Below are 20,367 nucleotides of genomic sequence, written 5' to 3' on the forward strand. Positions count from 1 at the left end.
TCTGTTTAGGGGGGAGACCACTTTGTCCTTATCTCACCTCTCCCTTTCAGATATACACCCCATTAGGAAAATGAAAAACAAATTTGTAACAAATAGGAATAGTCAAACAAAAGAAATTCTCACATTGACTGTCTCAAAGAATATGTTTTACTCTGCATCTTCAATCAATCACCTTTGTCAAAAGGTGGGCGGCATGCTTCATCATCATTACATAGGTCCGAGTTCTCAAGTCTTTCAAAGTTATTTTTTTCTATAATGTGATTATTACGGCATAAATGGTTCTCCTGGTTTTGTTCACTTCATTCTAATGCCTACCTTTCCAATACATAATTGTGTGCTAATGGAATAACCTCAGGTGGGAGGAGGGGGTCTGTGGTGTATGTGATCAAAAGTAAACATAGATTTTTAAGTATTTTTAAGATCTACAAAGGAAAATAAGTAAAGGAATTTCTAGGGATTGAGAGTGACGATTTTTCATATCCTAATGTGTACTGTAGTGACACAGGTGTGGACTGCATGTAACACTTAGTATATATTATGTGTGACTCTTGTACTACTGCAATCAGTATACTGCCAAACTTAACTATACTGGATGGATGGATGGATAGATAGATAGATAGATAGATAGATAGATAGAGATATAGGTATAGGTGTGTATATATATAAAGATACATATATGTATATATGTGTGTATATATAAAATACTATAGCTATTAATTAACCAAAAAGGAAGAAGCAAAAATTCTAGAGCTGTCTATCAGATGCACTGGTAGACAAAGTATCAGCCATGCGGTCCTATCAGAATTGCTTCGGTTTCTTCTGGAGAGAATGCCAGGCTTGGAATCAGGAAGACTCATCTTCATGAGTTCAAATGTGGCCTCAGACACTTACTAGCTATGTGACCCTCTCTGCCTCAGTTTTCTCATCTGTAAAATGAGCTAAAGAAGAAAACAGCAAGCCAATCCAATATCTTTGCCAAGAAAACCCTAAATGGGGTCATGGAGAGTCAGACACCACTGAAAAATGACTGAACATCAACAGCCTTCCTAAAAAGCTGCAGTACAAGGGCAGTGAGATGGCATAGTAGATAGAGCACTGGCCCTGAAGTCATGAGGACCCAAGTTCAAAACCGGCTTCAGACCAAACACTTGACACTTACTAGCTGTGTGACTCTGGGCAAGTCACTTGATCCTAATTGCCTAATAAAATTAAATTTAAAATTATTTTTTAAAAAAAAGCTGCAGTACACTCACTGGCCACCAGAGGAGGCAGATTCTACAGATTTTAGACTACTTCCCTCCTAGCACATACATGCATGTGGCTTCTCACAGAAGAACGAAAGGGACGGAGAAAAGAGACATGCGTTTATCAAGCACCTCCTACAGGCACTTTTACAGACTTCCTTTAATTTTCACAACAGTTCTGGGAGGTAGGTGCTACTATTTCCATTTTACAGTTGAGGAAACTGAGTCAGACAGAAGTTAAATTATTTGCCTAGGGTGAGACAGCTAGTGTCTGAGGTTACATTTGAACTTAGGTCTTCCTGACTCCAGATCCAGTGTTCTATCCATTGTGTCACCTAGTTGCCTCTAGTAGCACTGACTGGGCTGTGAATTTAGACTGGGGAATGATGAAGTATTGATTCTAAAAATAGTAAAAATATATATATGTGTATATATATATATATAAATATATATATGTGTGTGTGTGTGTGTGTGTATATACACACACACACACACACACACACACACACACACACACACACACAGACATAATAGAGATTTCAGCCCCTACCCTCCATCAGGATAGTCCCTTCTCAATCAATGAGCACTCATAGGATACAGCCATTGTGGCCATATACTTTATTAGACAAAACAAACATGCTTATGAAGCCAGACTAATGAGCTAGAAGTGCTCATTCCCACAGTTCATGAGGAAGAAATAAGAAGAGAGATCTGTGTGTCTAGGGTCTCAGCTCTGGACCTTGGAGTTTAAATGGGAAGGTAGCAGCAAAGAGAGAGGAGAGGAGAAGGAGACAGAGAGGAGAGTAAAAGAAAAAAGGAAGAGAGAGGAGTAGAGAAGGAGAGAGGAGAGGAAGAGAGAAAGGAGAAGAGAAGAGGAGAGGAGAGGAGAAAAAAGAGAGAGGAGTAGGAGAGAAGAAGAGAGGAGAGGAGGAGGGAAAGAGGAGAGGACAGGAGAAAGGGGAGAGGAGGAGAAAGAGGAGAGGAAGAGAGAAAGGGAGAGAATAGAGAAAGAGGGGAGAAGGGAGGAGAGAAGAGGAAGTGGATGAGGAGAGAAGGAGGGATAGGGAAAGGAAGAAGAGGAAACAATGAAAGAGACAAAGAGAACACCATCATTTGCCCACATGACAGGGAGGTAGCTTCTGTCTCACAGCAGCGGTTCTGTTTCTCTCTACCATCTCCCCACCCCCCAATCAATGCTTGACAAGAAGTCTCTCTCACAGGCTAGGAAGAAAACTAAGAAGCTCTAGTGTTTCAAAGATGGAGAGGAATATTTACCAATAGAGCTAAGCATGCACTCTGGCCCCTCTTGGTACAACATGTTTTGGGCCCTTGCTAAAGGACACAAGTGACAACTGATTGGCCCTCTGGCCCCTGTGGCTGAGGTTGCATCAAACTTTCTTGGTGACTGAGCCAAGAAGAACTGCCCACTCAGCAGGCTATCAGAAGACCAGAGGAGAAACAGCTTGAGTGGAATGTTTTGGGACTCTGCCAGCTCTTCCTTGGATCTCCAACAGGGGCAGGGGAGATTTCTTCCCCTCCCACCTCCCCCAAAGGCTCCCATCTTGAGCACATGGCAGCAGGAACATGGTCTGGGATACATGAGCCTGAATCCCTGGATGCCTTTTTCTGTCTGGTTCTTCTCTGGACACTGGTTGGAAACCATCAACCAGCAATCCTGAAAAATGCATGTTTCCAGCATTGATGGTTATGTCAGAAGTATGAGAATTCTCGGGTTCCTGAATCAGGGCCAGAGGCCTAGTAGGAGGCCCTTCCTGCAGCTACACATCTTCTGGGATTGACCTTCAATCAGACTCATCCTGCACCTGGAAGGCTAGCCAAGAGATCTGGACTTGTGAGCTGCTTGAATAGCTTAGGTCTGAAGTGAAAATGAAATATCTGTTCATCATGCCTACACTTTTTAAGGATAGTATAATTACGGCGATGGGTTATTGTTTTATGCTTTACATATTTATTAACGCACACTTACATTTTAAGCATTTCTTTTGTGAGGGAGTAAATAAATGTCTTATACCTGATACCTGTTTTAGTACATTGAGAACTCTTTCAAGAAGGAATCCTGTGAATTTCCTTTTAAGAGAGACTAGATATAAGCCATACCTAAGCATTGTTTTAAAGATTCTCTCCCACCATGGGAAACATAATGAGCCAGAGTTCAAGAGAATCCTGACCCCTCTTTCTTTGGGGTCAGATTGTGTGATAGGAATAACATAATGTAGGGATTAAAATTATCCAACCTACAATAAAAGAGACTGAATAGTCTATATCAGATGGCTTGCCATCTTGGGGCAGAGGGGGGGGAAGGAGGGAGAAAAAATTTGGAACTCAAAATATTATAAAACTAAAAAATAAATTTTAAAAAGAATAAAATAAAATAAAAGTGACTGAGGCAGAGCTCTGAGTCAAAGTGTCCGTGGTCCCTTCTAATGAAGTGGATCTCAGATCTTCCTCATGATCTGAGATTCCCCTTCTTCCAGGGACTTATTTTTATAAGCCTTGATACTAGATTTGATACCTAAACACTCTAAAGAGCCTACACAAAACACAGAATCCCACTGGTTGATAGACCTTGCTTCATAGGCCAAAAAAAACGATGTATCAGCTAAAAATGGTATGTCAGTGGGGAGTCTCTAGTTGGGAGAAGTATGGGGCACCTCCATTGACTAAGTGGTCATAAGATAGTCACCAGCTCATGTTGGATAAGAGAGAGTAGCCTGGAGGTACAAAAACAAGTTGGGGGACTTTCCATGTAATTGAGTCACCTCCACCGTGCTAGGCTTGGCCAACACGAGGAAAAATAAGGGTGGAGGTCCTCTAGTTAGTTTTCTGTGATTAAACAGGTGAAGTTACAATGTGCAGTTCACAGCTCTGGGACCTAATACACAGAATTTATAATCGCTACCCCTTTAGAATTATAGCAAACTCATTAATACTGATTGCAACAGAGTAGGGGTCCAAATGAATTATTTCTCACAATCCTAACCCTTCCCTCCATGCAACTCAGGCTAATTTTTCCTTAAAAGGCATTAAGACTAACCTCCAGTCTTGGCTGTCTCAGGGGATTCAAGGTCTAGGTTGCTGACATAACTTCCTGGTTAGCTCAGTACAAAGTGGGAGCATCCTCTGATGCTCGGCTGATATATCTGAGTAACTCAGGCAAAGGACCTTCACTCAGCTGAACCAACTCCAGATGTTCTCTATGTCTACCTTTGTTGGATTTCCTTCTGCCATGGCTAAGCATATTTTCCTTTTGTTCATTGTTGAATGATCTCCAAGTGTTTCATTCTGTTGTAATATTGAACCTAAGCCATTAAGGAATTAGACTAAATCAGGCTCAGCCCAGAACAGGTTGTCCCTGGAATGATTTCAGGCTCCATGTGCATCCACAGAACCCTTTGGGGAAGGCAGGCTCATTGAACAATGGATAACAATATCTTGGGGGCTCATCTTGGAGTCTGGGGGTTGATTCCAAGTCAAGTCCAAGTACCTGATGCCTTTTCAGGAGCCCTACACATTTGAGGCTCATCTGAGTTCGAATTTCTTTCTTTCTTCTTTTTTTTTGGGGGGGTAGGCAATGGGGTTAAGTGACTTGCCCAGGGTCACACAGCTAGTAAGTGTCAAGTGTCTGACACCGGATTTGATCTCAGGTCCTCCTAACTCCATGACGCCATCTAGCTGCCCCTGAATTTCTTTTTTTGAACAAGCCTGCTTGTTCTATCAAGTTCAGACCTCTATTTGGAATGCCCATTGGTTTTGCAAGGATCCACTGAAGAAATTTATGGGTTGTCCTATGTGTCCCAGAGGAGAAATGTTCATGCAGGACAGTTTAGTTTACCATCTGAGGGTGAGGGGGCAATTTCTCATTAAACTCAAGCCCTCAGTTCCTATCGGTCCCTTAGGATTAGACTCCTTCTGGCAGAGAAAGCTGGTTTTCCTTTTTTTCTTTTTTTTTTTGTTCTTCTTGTTTCCTTAATTCAAATTTTGTTCTTTCTTTATTGTTTTGGGTTGATATGGGTCCTTTTGATGGAGTGCTCGGGTGCTTGTGCTTGTACTTGTGCCCCAATTTCTCCCTAGTCTCAGAAACACTGTCTCTGACGACGACTCCCCAGCCCAAGGACACTGTGCCTAGCAGTTATTCATGCATGGGCCTCAGCATGACCCTTATCTCTCTCCTTGGTACAGCTACACAGAGCTGGGCTGCTCAGGCCCCAGCCCTCAGATCATGTCTCTGGAAGCCTCCCAATTCCTTAGTAAGTTCCTGTCTTGTAAGAAAGCTTTCCCTTGTTGCAGAGCATTCTCTCATCAAGACAGAGGGAGAAGGGTGCCTTGCCCAGCCCAAGGAGTTTTGTCCTTGGCCTGCCCAAGGACTTTTCCTCCTGCCACACTCCAAAGATCCATACCTCTGTCATCTCCCTCCCTGTCCGGTATACTCCCTGTACTTTCCCATCCATAGCCCCCAAAGACACCTGCACCTTTGGATTACCTCATCAGTGTCCCTGGCATTTCTTTCCCATGCTCTTTTCCATATAAACCCTAGCTGCATTCTCAGTCTCTCGCAGGATCCTTTAAGAATCCTCGCCCGCTGAAAAGCATAACAATAAACTTTGCCACCTTGGCTTAAAGAATGCTTGAGTCTGTGAATTCATTCCAGACGACCCGTCCTGTACTCCAGTCTTTGAGGGGTCACAACCTCTCAACCTCTTACACCGCAACACTTTTAAGTGCCAGGCAGGTGGAGACCTATGAGGACTTTGTAAAATGTTGTTTACTTGTTAAATTTGTTTAGCTTTGTATTTGGGTATGAGTGTAATCTGCAGGCCCACCACTTATGTTGGGTCTGTGCCCCCACAAAAGACCGTTCATTTTGAGACTGTCAAAGAAATGTACTGAATGCACTGTTGGAATAATTTGCATAGCATTCAGGAGCCCATTAAGAACAGTGCCATTTGGACTTGACTGAAAAGTATAAAGCACAGGGAAGGCAACTAAAAAGACAATGCTTGAGCCTCTCCCAATCCTCACAATACTAAAAATTTGGAGATGTCAGTGAATGTGCTACATGTACCCACAGCCAATTTGTTGGGAACAGCAACTATTTAACTGGGGGGAAGACTGTGGAAAGCGTAGCCTAACAGCTGGGCACACATTCTTTCCCCCTGTAGTGGGAGATGTATTCTGGCCTCCTTAATAAAAGGGTTGTGAGGGGCTGCTAGGTGGCACAGTGGATAAAGCACCAGACCTGAAGTCAGGAGGACCTGAGTTCAAATTTGGCCTCAGACCAAACACTTCGACACTTACTAGCTGTGTGACTCTGGGCAAGTCACCTACCCCCAACTGCCTAAAAAAAAAAACAAACAATAAAAGAGGGCTGTGTGTGACACATGTCTTGATGTGTCTGCAGGACCCTGTGACTAGGGTTGCGACTGGGGACTGAGTTAGGAAGAACCACCCACTCAGCAGGCTCTGAGAGGAACAGAAGAGAAATACCTGCCTCTTTCTCTCTTCTATCAGCTCAGACTTCAAGCAAGAGAGTAGGGTACTTCCCTTTTCCATCATCCTGTCCCCCAGTGGCAATGGTGGCCCACATCTTGAGCATGTGGCAGTGGGAATGTGCGCTTGTCTAGGTGAGCCTGAGTTGGCCTTCTTCTGTCTCTTGTTTCTTCCTTGAGCACAAATCAGCAACCAGCAACCAGCAAGCCTGAGAAATGGATATTACCAAACTTGGTAGCCACCTCATAAATTCAAGAATTCCTGGGTTCCTAAATCAGTGTCAGCTGCCCAGTGGGAAGTAAAAGCCTATGACTGTGCTAAGATCATAAGGTCATGGATTCAGAAGGGGAAGGAAATTAGATGTTATATGGTCCCACTCTTTCATTTTTTAGAGGAGGAACTAAACCTAGAGAGATTAAGTTGGTTGAGCACAGCTGGGATTTTGAGCCCAGTTCCTCTGATGCCAAATCCAGCACACTTTCAATTCCATCCCACACTCTGCAATCCAGTCAAAATGGCTTCTCTGTTCCTCCACATCTCCCCTCCATGCCTTTCCAATGGCCATCTTCCATGCCCAGAATGCACTCCCTCCTTCCCTCTTTCCCTCCACCTCAAAGAGTCTCTCTCTTCCTTTAAGAAGCGACTCAGGTACCATTTTCCACATGAATCATTTCCTAATTCCCCCAACTGCTATGGGTCTCCCTTCCAAACTATCTTGTATTTAACTACTTTGGTTTTTTGTATTTATTAACTTTATATCTATATGGAATATATGTGTGTATATTGCTGTGTGTATTTATATATGTACTTGCTATTCCTTCATTAGAAGGTAAATTCAGGGGCAGCTAGGTGGCACAGTGGATAGAGCACTGCCCTGGAGTCAGGAGGACCTGAGTTCAAATCCAGTCTCAGATACATAACACTTGCTAGCTGTGTGACCCTGGGCAAGTCACTTAGCCCCAACTGCCTCACTAAAAAAAAAAAACTGCTACCTTTGGGGCAGCTTAGGTGGCGCAGTGGATAGAGCACTGGCCCTGAAGTCAAGAGGACCTGAGTTCAAATCCAGCCTCAGACCAAACACCTGACACTTACTAGCTGTGTGATCCTGGGCAAGTCACTTAACCCCAACTGCCTACAAATTAAAAAAAAACTTTTTCAAATTTTAAGAAAAGAAGGTAAATTCATTGTACGTAAAGATTATTTCATTCTTTATACTTCTATCCCCAGTGCCTTCTTAGCAAGGGATCTAGCAAGGTCCCACACCTGGGACGTGGTAGGCGCTTAATAAATACTTGTTAATTGATTGTCTCCTTTTTCTTCTACATTGTCATTCCTCTCTATGGTATCTACTTTGGTAGAAGTTTTTTCTCTATCTCCTTTCTTTTCAGTACAAAATCCTATTAGTCCATAAATATTTATTAAGCACCTTCTATGTCCAGGGCAATGTGCTATGCACTTGGGATACAAAGAAAGGTAAAAGACAGTCTTTGCCCTCAAGGAGCTCACAATTTAAGGGAGGAAACAGCATGCAAATAATTATGAACAAAAAAGATATACAGGATAAACTGGAGATAAATCATCAAAAGAAAGGCACTAGAATTAAGAAGGATCAGGAAAGGCTTCCTGTAGAAGGTGAGACTTGAAGGAAGCCAGGGAGGCCAGGATGTGGAGATGAGAAGGGAAAGCATTCCATGTAAAAGATACAGCCAATGGAAATGCTTAAAACTAAGAGATAGAGTGTCTTGTTCGTGGAACAGCCAATGTCACTGGATTTCAAAGTATGTGAAGGGGTGGGATGTGTAATAAGACTGAAAACGGGTGTGGAAGTGGGCTTAGATTGTTATGAAGAGTTTTGAATGTCACAGGATTTTATATTTGAGCCTGGAGGTGACAGGGAGCCATTAAAATTTATTGAACTGAGGAGCAGAGTGGTGACATGGTCAGATTGGAACTTAGAAAGATCATTTTGATAGCTGAATGGAAGATGGACTGAGAAAGACTCGAGGCAGGCAGACCCACTAGAAGGTTATTACAGTAGTCTAGGCACAAAGTTGTAAGGGCCTACATCAGGGTAGTGGCAGTGTCAGAGAGATGTTATGAAGATAACATTAACAGACCTTGGCAAAAGATTGGATATGGGAGGGTGAGATGATGGTCTGGGATGATTCCTAGACCATGAGCCTGGGGGACTGGGAGGGTGGTGGTGCCCTTAACAGTAGAAGAGGAGTTCAGTTTTGGACATGATGAGTTTAAGACGTCTGGTGGACACCCAATTCGAGATGTCTTAACTGCAGTTGGAGAAGTAAGACTGGAAGTCAGCAGAGAGGCTAGGGTTAAGTAATTAGATTTGAGAATCATAAGTACAGAGATGATAATTGAATGTTAACAAGATCACCAACTGAAATAAACTGGCGGTACTCCAGGTAAATAGATCCTTACCAGCCCTTGTTAGCTGCATTCCATCCCTGGCCAAGATTCCTTCCTTCTTACACTTAAGAGACTGTCAAGAAATAGAAATCCTGTTATCAGACCTCATTTTCTTAACTACTTTAACACATAAACACTTCTTAACACTTCCTAAATCTGTCTTTCTACTCTGGAGTTCTTACCTTTTACTGGTTGCAGGGATAAAAATACCACCTTGCTTCAGTGGCCCTCCTTCCCCAACACATCTTATTCCCAACCCACCCCTAGCCTCGCACACCCTTGTCCATGACCTTCTTCCAGACAGTTATCCCCCCTCTTGTGAATCTCCAATCTATTTTGCTAGTTGCTCTTTCCCTGCTACCTAGGAACATGCTTAGGTCTCAACAAAGCCCTACTAATTAATCACCAAGTCAAAGACACGTTTAAAAGTTCCTCTGTTAGCATTACAAGTATTATTCATCTGAGTGGGAGGCAGCATGGTACCATGGAAAGAGAGCTATACACTTGGGAGTCCTAAGACCTGAATTTGAATCTTATCTCTGCCACTTAACACCTGTGTGATCTTGGACAAGTCATTTACCTCATATGGACTTCAGTTTAGACATGTGTCAAATGAAGGGGTTGGAGCACATGACCTCTACAATCCCTTAGAGCTCTTAAAAACTACTATATAGGTCTATCTGGATTCTTTTTAGGCAGCAAGGCAGTTCAGTGGACAGTGAACACCAGGCCTGTAGTCAAGAAGATCTGAGTTCAAATCTGGCCTCAGACACTAGCTGTGTAACCCTGGGCAAGTCACTTCACCTCTGTTTGCCTCACTTTCCTCATCTGTAAAATGGGGATAACACCTCCTAGGACTGTTGTGAGGATCAAATGAGATAATAATTGGAAAATGTTTAGCAAAGAGACTGGTCCATAGTAAGTGCTATATAAATGTTAGCTATTATTATTCTAACGATGGTATAGCCTGGAATGAAAAAGTGAGTTTCATCAGTAATATGGCTTTCAGATGTTCAGATCTTTCCTTTGCCCTTACGCACTCTATCTTTGTGCTAGACTTATCTCTCTACGTGTCATATCCTCCCAAATAGATTAAAAACTCTTTGAGAGCAGCTGCTAAGTAGTTTTTCATCTTTGCCCTTTTATGTAGTATATAGCTTGATGAGTATTTTTTTCCAACCTTTGGTATAGTATTATAATCTTGCTCATGATGAACTCTGTCTTCGTAGAAATGGCTAGTAGCTTTTTAAAACCAATGTTATTGTTCTTCCAACTTCAAACTGATACTATACTTCAAAGGAACCAATTACAACCCCTCCAGCTGTCATGTTTTTCTCAAGGTCTTTGCTTGTTTTGAAGGACTAAATAAAGTGTTTCATAGAAATAAGTTTTTCAGTTCCTGGCATTGATTTTGTCTTTAACTGAACCTGCCTTTGTGCTTCAGCACAACTAATCCTGTTTCTTTGGGGGCTTGACTTCCTTCAGAATTACATTTGCTTGTTTCCTTAGAGTAATAGCCACTCTTTAAAACCATAGAATTAAAAAAAAAAGAGAGAGAGAGAGAGAGAGAACAATGAAATGTGCGTGTACCAGCTCAGTCCAATTTCATCTTGTCAAAGTCATACTGGAGTCAGCCTAGTATCGATAGAAGTACACATGCTTGATTACTGCTGTCACAGACTGAAACCATATCAAAACTATTGCTTGCTCCAAATAATTTGGACACTATTGCATGATGCTGTGATGATTCTAATTCATCCTGTATGTAGCTTGGCTATAAATAATTATTTGCATGTTGTCTCTCTCACCAGATTGTAAGCTCCCTGAGGACAGCAACCATTTTTTGCCTTTCTTTATATCCCCAGTATTCGGCATAGTGCCTAGCACATATCAGGTGCTATTAACATTTATTGATTAACTGACTGATCCTTGATCCTATAACACTGTTAACCATAACATCTCTCTTCTCTTGGCTGCAAAGATACCATTTCAATTCAAAAGTTCAGCAAATATTCGCCAAGCCACATACTACATACAAGACACTATGCTCAGTACTGGGAAAATAAAGATGAAAAACTGCTTAGCAATAGCTCTTAAGGAGTTTTTAATCTACTTGGGCGGATGTGACATGTAGAGAGATAAGTCTAGTGAAAAGGAAGAGCGGTAAGGGCAAAGGAGAGATCTAAACATCTGAAAACCATAAACCAGGTAGGAGGTCCTGGGGAGAAGGGATGTTTTGAACATTACAGCTTGCTATGTCTTCCTCTGTGTCACACTTATGAGAACTTTGGCATTTACTGAATCTGATTTAGAGTCATCAACATCCTGTTCTTTCAGGATGTCTAAAGATATGTCATACACAGTTCTCAATGGAAACTGTTTGCAGCACAGGGGGCGACCCCTCTCTCATGAAGGTCCCCAGAAAAGCCAACCTCAGTTTGAAATGTTCCATGGATCAGAAACCCACCAGAAACCATGTCTCAGGGGCCTCTACCAGCCTTTTACTAACAAGTCAGACGACATGTTAGTTATACCAGACAATATCTAGTCAGACTAAAGAGATAAGAGCAGATAATCTGTACTGTCTACTTCCATGGAGTATGCCATCCCATGAGTGTTTATCAATGTGGAAGGACACATAGCAAGAGAAGGGTACATGCATGGAGGAAGCACTTCCCCCATGCCACACATCCACTCACTGGTCAATTTCTCCCTTCACTGCGCCTCTTACAGCCAAGCCCTCCCCTCCATTCACAAAGCCATCACTTTAGCTTCACGTCTTCATGACTTCTTAATAGGCTCCTAATTCACTGCCCTGCTTCAAGTCTCTCCTGATTCCAATGAACACTACTACCAAAGTGATTTTACTTAAGCACAGATCTATCATCCCCCTACTCAATACACTCTCAGTGGCTCTAAGATCAACTATAAACTCTTCTGTTTGGTTATTAAAACCCTTCACAATCAGGCCCCCACCAATCTTTCCAACCTCATTATACATCCCTCCCCCTCACCTCATACCCTAAGGCTTTCTCTCTGTTTCTCAAATGGGACACTTCACCTCTGGTCTCCATGCATTTGTATGGCTTATCTGCCGTGCCTGGAATGCACTCCCTCCTCGATCAACTCAGAGAATCCTTCAAGTTTCCTTCAAGACATAACTCAGGCACCATCTTCTGGAAACCTTTTTTTTCTTTTTTTTTTTTTGGTGAGGTAGTCGGGGTTAAGTGACTTGCCCAAGGTCACACAGCTAGTAAGTGTCAAGTGTCTGAGGCCAGATTTGAACTCAGGTCCTCGTGACTCCAAGGCTGGAGCTCTATCCACTGTGCCACCTCACTGCCCCTGGACACTTTTTTGATTTCCCCAACTGCTAGTGCTTTCTCTTCTTAGCTACATTGTTCTTATATTTCTTTGGTACTTATTCTGTAATATATTTATTCTTTGAATACTTTTGTGTGTGTGTATGAGAGACACATATAGAATACAAGTTACTTGAGAGTAAGAGTCATTTAATTTTCCTCTCTGTATGCTCATAACCTTAGCACAGTGCTTGACTTTTAGCAAGCTCTTAATAAATATCTGTTGATTTTTTGGGGGGTGGCTGCTTTATTGACCACTTTTATTATTTATTTTTTACAATAGGTTGAGTGAGGTAGTTTTGGTGAGGTTTGAATATCGTGACCCCAAATTTCATTTTAAACCTTCCCTTGTCTTGATCTAGGCTTCCTCAGAATCCATGTTGATTGATTTATTGATCAATGTGTAGATAAGTACCAGCTGTAGAAGGACAGAGAACACATGTTCCCAGACAACACGCATAAAGAAGCATACTCTGGGAACCTGTACGCCCACACAGAAAACACATAAGGTCAGGGAAACTCATACCTCACATCTTCAATGTCCTCAGGTAATGTTATCATGGTACTCTTCTGGACATGGCTTTTCTGCTGTCCCTTGGGAGTCATGTTGTATCTACTGGGTGTCTGTTGGTCTTGCAACCAATAAGCTCCTCTCTTCTACTAACTTCTAAACTTTCTCTCTCTAGGGCCACTTCAGCTCTGTTCTCTTCCCATTCAGTGACTAGAAAGCCTCATAACAGCAGGCTTGGCACTCTTTAGTCATAACTAAGATTATGAACCATCACACAGGCAAATGGCAAACACAAGCAGAGTGCCCCAAGGCATTAAGAGATTAAGATGTAGTGCCTGTATTTGGTGCTGAATTGAAGTTTGTGGTCTCAAACTCAAATCTGATTTAGGGGATGGAAATTTCCTGTAACAACCATTTACATGGAAATTGTGTCCCCCAAACCAATTTCAGGGAGCATTGACAGCAAAACCCAACTGGACCCATGGGAAGGCTGGAACAACAAAGCCTATTTTATTTCTGAGATTCTTTCAATACTGGCATGCAACAACAAGGCTAAGTAAAGAAGGTAAGATTATGGTCCTCTATCTTCTTGGCCCACATTCCTACCTTCTTTAAGGATATCTGTCAGCAGAAAAAAAACAAGTGGCTTTTGTGCTATATTGTGGTCACCATAAAACCTCACTGTCTCCTTGAACATCAAAGTCTATCTGTTCCCATTGAGAGACCTTTCACTATGAGTGACCTTTCACTACAGAATGAGTACCACTGAATACAGCTTACCATTTGATTTCTCCATGGGATCCACTGCTAAGGTTAGAGGGGGTTAATATTGGATGAAGGATAACTGTTTTGAGGAGGTTTCTCTCTCTCCCTTCTCTCCCCAAAGTCATTTGGAGTCCCTGAGCAAAGGAGGAACTTTTTTTGGCAGGGACTAGGTGAATGAGCATAGACCACTAGACAGGGCAGGGTGGTTTGCTGTCTATTGACATCTCTACTTCTCCAACTTCTTCCCTGACCTTTCTAACTGCTCCTTCTCTATCGCTTTCATTGGTTCCTCATCCTTTTCCAGACCCTTAAAGTGCATATTCCCCAACAGTCTGTCCTTGGACCTCTTTTCTTATTATACTTTCTCCTTGTGCAATCCATTCACTTTTTTTTTTGTGAGGCAATCAGGGTTAAGTGACTTGCCCAGGGTCACACAGCTAGTAAGTGTCATGTGTCTGAGGCTGGATTTGAACTCAGGCCCTCCCGACTCCAAGGCCAGAACTCAATCCCATTCATTTTTGTGGCTCCCACTATTACTCCCTCTTGAGATAATTATTACATCTCTATCTCTAGTCTCTCCTCTAAGCTCCAAGCCACATCATCACCTACCTACAGAATATCTCCACCTGTATATCCCATTAACAACTCAAATTCACCAGGTCCAAAACTGTGTGTCTTTCCCTCTAAACCATTTAACTTTGCCATCTTTGTCCATATCTCCTATACTTTGGGATTTCTTAGACATTTCTCTCTCCTTCACTTCTAACATTGAATCAATCACCAAGTCCTACTGATTCAATCCCTGCAACACTTCTCATATCTTCTGCTTTCCCTCTATTCCTATTACCACTACTTCAGCATAGAGGAGCAGAAAGTTACTTATTTATACTATGACAATAACCTCCTCACAGGTCTTTCTGTCTCCACTCTTTTTCCCTTCAATCTGTCCTCTTATATTTGGTGGATAAGGGGAGTAAGAGGAAGAGAAGCAGTTAAGATGGGTATGTGGCTGCTGTCACTTTCAGAAGACTGCTCCTGACTTTGGAACATCCACTGATAATCCCTCTGACTCATCAAACTTTCACCTGGAGAATGGCCAGGAAACAAAAGCCATTTCTACAGGAAGTCAGAGGGGATGATGGTCATCTGCCATGCATTAAGAGTGCAAGGTGACTGTAGCAAATCAAAACTACCACTGACCCCTTTGACTTTTGGGCCCAAGAATTACTGATAGTATGTTTATGCAATTGACCTCTGGGCATATCTGCTCCTCTGGCAAAATACAAAAGATAGGTTGGGGAAATTGTGGTTTCAGATATTCCTAGCACAGCAGTAAAGTTAATATTACTGATTTTGTTTTCATTGTAGTAAAAAGTCTGGGAACTACACTTCAGAAGTCAGCAAACTCTACAAATGAGGGATGTTTTTACTGTTTTGTTGATTATTTAGACATAAGAAAGGCATAGAGAAAATGTTGACAATACAGATTAAACTTTTTAAAAAGTCTGGGAAGTACAGATTTCAGATCTTACTAGAAGTGGGAGAGCTTGGGAGCTTTAATACTATGTGATATACTTTTGATTTCATTTAATAAAGTGTGTTTTATGTAGGAATGATCTTTTGAGAAGATTAAAATCCTGCATTAATTAATTAAAACAAGTCAAAGAAATTATGAATTATTTGGGAGAATGTTCATACCCTAGACTAGACTTGACTGAACCTAGGCTGACATATTTGGGAAAAAAAATTGAAAATCAAGTCTCTTTCAAAGGTCTTACCTTGTTTCTCTTTGATCAACAATACCCCTTTTCCTACCTACATATGCAGAAGAAGCAGCAAGCCTGTACTGGTGGAAATTTCGCCATTTTGCCTAGAGATAGACTTGAGATCCCACCATTTGTCACATGTAGTAAACACCCAACCCTCTACCATCATGGATCTAATGCCCAACTCTTGCAAAACACTACTTCCCATCAACAACACTTCCATAATACTTATTTCCTAATACTTGTTAATTACCAGTCAGGCTTAGCCAAGGCAGAAGTGATTGTAACTAAACTGGACTTTACAAATGCTAATGTTAGTTCTGAAAAAATCCAGTCAAGGAATTGTAAACTTTACTGATATGATCATGTGCAATTTGGCTAACAGCAGGGTCATCAAGGAGTGGAATGAGACTAAAAATAAAGGAAAGGTGGATGCCTCTTTCCACAAGAACATCTGTTTTATAATAGCGGATGCAGGGCTTGGAGCGTTATAGTTACTTGGGGTGCTATATATACCACCAGATACTGCTTCAAACTCTCAGCTGTTCCAACTCTCCTTCCCTAAGTGGGATTTTCAGGACTGGAGCTGGGGTTCCTTCTAGTCCCTCTGTACATGTGTAAACAAGGCCTGCATTTTACTTACAGGTCTCCATCCTGAGCTCCTTTCCAAATCTATTGATGTGATCATGTGATTTTTGTTAGTTTTACTATTGGTATGATGAGTTCCTCTCCTCAGAAGTACTTCATCTTATTGCAAAGGTTTTTAAAGGCTATACCAGAGAAGCACAAGTTTTCCTGATAATGATAAACTTTTGAATGTCCTATCCACATTTCTTAACAACTGACTATCTAACTTCCCTCTCTGAACCAAGGAAAAGATGAGTAAATATACACAGATATGATGTTTCTACCATTCAGACAATAGGATTCAGCACCACACTAAGAATACCTAAAGGTTAACCACAAGGAATAAAAAAAAAAGAAGATGGGGCTGATGTAGATAATGAAACATGCTAGGAGAGGAGAACCAGGACCCTCCAACCTATATACTAAGGGATGAGAGAGGAAGAAGACTCCAACAGCACTGACTCCTCTTTATATGAAGTTTTTGTAGCACTATGTACTTTTGTCATACATAACACTAGACATCTAGGTGGATTATGAGAAGGTTTAGGAAGTGCTAGATGGCTCAGTGGATAGAGTGCTAGGCCTGGACTCAGGAAGACCTGAGTTAAAATCCAGCCTTATACACTTCCTAGCTCTGTTTGCCACCGGAGAAGGAAATGGCAAACCACTCCAGTATCTTTGCCAAGAAAACTCCATGGACATTACAGTCCACGGGGTCACAAAGAGTCAGACATGACTGAATAAATTTTGCATGAGAAGACCTGCCTCTTCTTCCTTCCCCCAACCAGAATGGGGGTGGGGGTCAAAATCTTCACAGACCACTTGGATCTCTACCTACTAGGCCAGCTTGGAGGTAGAACTTTGTCTTCTAATCACTACTTACTTTCCCCTCCCTTCATCTCCTTCTCCCAGGATTAGTGAGGGATAGAGGAAGGGCTCTTTTAATGAGCTCCATGATGATGGATAGTTAGAAGCCTTTGGGCTTTGGGAAGTAAATGGCCCAGATCCACATAGAATCTACTCCCTGCTTCTGGTTCAAAGGGTTCAAAATGTTGTAATAAAATTTGTTCTCCCTGACCACTATCCAGAATGTGAGGTCTTAGCTTATATACTGTGTGAAATATAAAAACTCTTTAGAACTGCCCCCTCTGCACACTTTTATTACAGTCAAAGATATCATCTGCACAACAGTGAATAAGACTACTCTTTAAGGGACACATCATGAAAGTTGTCTGAGGGACTGGGCAAGGAATCAGAGGTGGACAGAGAAATTGGACACGAGACAGCACTCCACTCACCACCTACAGCTACCGCTGCTGAAGGATGAGGGAACCAAGATGAAACTTCTGATCATACTGTTCACTCAGTTCCATGACACCACTCCTCTATCATACCTTCCTTTCAGCAGCTTCCCCCCAGCCATATGCTTTTTCCAACTTGAGTCATGGTCCTCCACCTCCTGTAGCCCTACAGTCCAGTTACCAAATCCTGCTCAATCCCTTCACAAATTAAATTTCCCAGATCTTCACATGAAAAGCAGAATCTGTCTACCTCTCAAGAGGCCTATGATATATACACTTTCATACTGCTGCTTATGTTCAAATTAAAAACCCCATCTTACTTATCTGTGCTTTTTCCACAGTGCCCAGCATAGAGTCTGACTTAACCCACATTTATTCCATTGGTTTCCCCAAGCCAGGAGTGACTGATTCATCCTTTAAGCTCTCACCATATTCTGTACTTTGTACCTTTCTTATCTACTCTTGACTCTATTTTGTATTCTACTTATTCGTGTGTGCTTTGTTTCTCTCTATTAAATTCTAAATTTCCCTGATACAGTGGAAAGGGCGCTGGTCTTGAAGAAGAATCCTTGGTTATACAGTGGAAAGGGCGCTGGTCTTGAAGAAGAATCCTCGGTTTGGACAATCGCTGGCTGTGCGAGGAATCATTTAAAGAAATCATTCTACTACTCTAGTAGCACATTTGTAAAATGACAATAATATTCTCACTTCCTACTTCACAAGGTTAGGTATAGGGGTTAATTGTGATTTCTTTGGCCTAAGAAATTTGTGGATAAGGAGATTCCCATCCACTAATACAGGTTGGCACCTTTATTAGAATTGCCCAACGTTCTGAGAAGTTAAGTGATTATTTGCCTAGGGTCACAGAGCCTGGATGTGTCAGAGTTGGGATTTGAATTTAGGTCTTTCTAGCCACAAAGTCAGTGCTCTAGTCTCTACAGCCTACACCACAAAGAGTATGGGTTCCTAACCTTTTTAGTATCATGGATTCCTTTGGCTGTCACCTGAAATCCTTCTCAGAAATGCTTTTAAATGAATACAACAAAATACATAGGATTACAAAGGAAACTAAATATACTGAAGCAAAACTGCATTTTTTTCCCCATCAAGTTGATAGACCCCATATTAAAAGGCCCTGACTGTGAGGAAAGTGCCATATAAAAGTGAAATATTATTCATCTTTGTTTTTGTTTTTCCCTCAGCACCAGCTACAAAGCAGGAGCTAAAAAGAAAAATGTTGAATTGAATCAAGTTGAAGACCCAAAGATATGAATCACTAATGATGGGTTCTCAGGCACCATTTTAGGCTGTGGAGAATATTCTGAGTGAAATACCGAGTTGAGTATCTTCTGAAATCATTTCACAGAGGCGACCACCAACTCCGCCTACTCAAGGAAGCCAGATCTAATGAGGGGCCACAGTGGGTAGAGGCAAAAGGATAAAAAGAACAGAGGCAAAAAGGGAAAAAAAAGATACAAAAACATAATCGCAGATATATTGAGACCACAGGGGATGTGACTTGGTGGTGGGCTGAGGAGGGGGAATGGAAACACAGACTCAATTTAAGAGAAGTAGGGAAACAGCTTCAAGGGGAGTAGGAAGGTTCCCCCATGCTTCAGCCTCCTTTTGGGGGATAGGGGTTCCCGAAAACCCCAGCAGAGACGAAGAGAGAGAAAGATCTGGCTGGGGAGTTAGTTGAGATTTCCAATTGAGAGGGGGCTGCTCTCAACACCCCTACTGACTCATGCTCTCTCCTCCAACCTTCTCCAAAAACAAATCTATCCTTTGGTATTAGGAAAAGGTAAGAAAAGAATATGACTCATGATGGGGGAAAGATCTCCAACAACCCAGTAGGGGAAGGAATTCCAGGCACAGAGAACAGCCAGTGAAAAAAGCTCTGAGTCAGGAAATGGAATATCTTGTTCCAGGAACAGCAAAGAGGCCATGTCACTGAACTGAGAAGTAAGTGGAGAGAGTAAGGTGTAAGAAGAATGAAAAAGCAGGAAGGGATTACATTAAAAAGCGCTTTAAAAGCCAAGCAGAGGATTTTATATTTGATCCTGGAGGTAATAGAGAGCCAGTGGAGTTTACTGAATGGAGGGGGAAGAGAAGTGATTGTCAGATCCCACTTTAGGAAGATCAATTTGACTGCTGAGTGGAGAATGGACTATACACAAGAGAGATTTGAAGCAGCAGGCTATTGCAACTGCCCAGGAGGAAAAGAGGCATATACTTTCATATGCAGAATGGACAAAACTTGGCAAATATTGGATGAAGGGTGGGAAAGAATGAGGAGTGAAGAATGACATTGTGAGCCTGGGTGCCTAGAAGGATGGTAGTACTCAAGACATAACAGGGAAGTGAGGAAGAGGAGAGGGTTGGGGGGGGGGAATAATAAGTTTAGTTTTAGACACGTTGAGTTTAAGATGCCTATGGGATTTCCAGTTCAAGATGTCCAACAGGCAGCTGGAGATACAAGACACGAAGACTCAGCTAAGGAGGCTGAGAAGGAGCAGTCAGATAGGTAGTGGAACCAGGAAAGAACAGTGTCATAAAAATCTAGAAGAAAAAAAAAGGATCATATAGGAGAAATTATGAGGATTGAGAAAAGGCCATTAGATTTGGGGGTTAAGAGATCATTGTTAAATTTGGAGGAAGTAGTTTCAGTTGAATACGACTGGAGCTAAGTGGGGGAATGTACATAGCACACTGGGCCTGGAAGACAAACTTCAAATCCAGTCTTAGTCACTTACTTGTTGTGTGACCTTGGGCAAGTCATCTGCCTCAGTTTCCTCAACTGTAAAATGGAGGATAGTAATAGCACTTATCCCACAGGGCTGTTGTGATGATCAAATATTT

General features: G+C 41.9%; 1 protein-coding gene across 2 annotated transcripts in view; it reads right to left on the bottom strand.

Moving 5' to 3' along the window:
- The window catches only part of VAMP1 (vesicle associated membrane protein 1), a 70,350-nt gene that overhangs the window by 33,093 nt on the left and 16,890 nt on the right, over positions 1-20,367 (bottom strand). Inside the window, exon 5 of one of the 2 annotated variants that reach the window (XM_020994353.2) lies at positions 1,848-9,252. The exons of the other annotated variant lie outside the window; for it this stretch is intronic. Within the exon in view, the coding sequence (XP_020850012.1) occupies positions 9,245-9,252 (8 nt within the window). The 3' untranslated portion in view covers positions 1,848-9,244. Of the gene's footprint in view, positions 1-1,847; positions 9,253-20,367 lie in introns of those variants that run through there. 2 annotated transcript variants of the gene reach the window in all.

This window comes from Phascolarctos cinereus, unplaced genomic scaffold (genome assembly GCF_003287225.1).
Source record: "Phascolarctos cinereus isolate Bilbo 61053 unplaced genomic scaffold, phaCin_HiC Scaffold_1;HRSCAF=81, whole genome shotgun sequence".
Lineage (NCBI taxonomy): Eukaryota > Metazoa > Chordata > Mammalia > Diprotodontia > Phascolarctidae > Phascolarctos > Phascolarctos cinereus.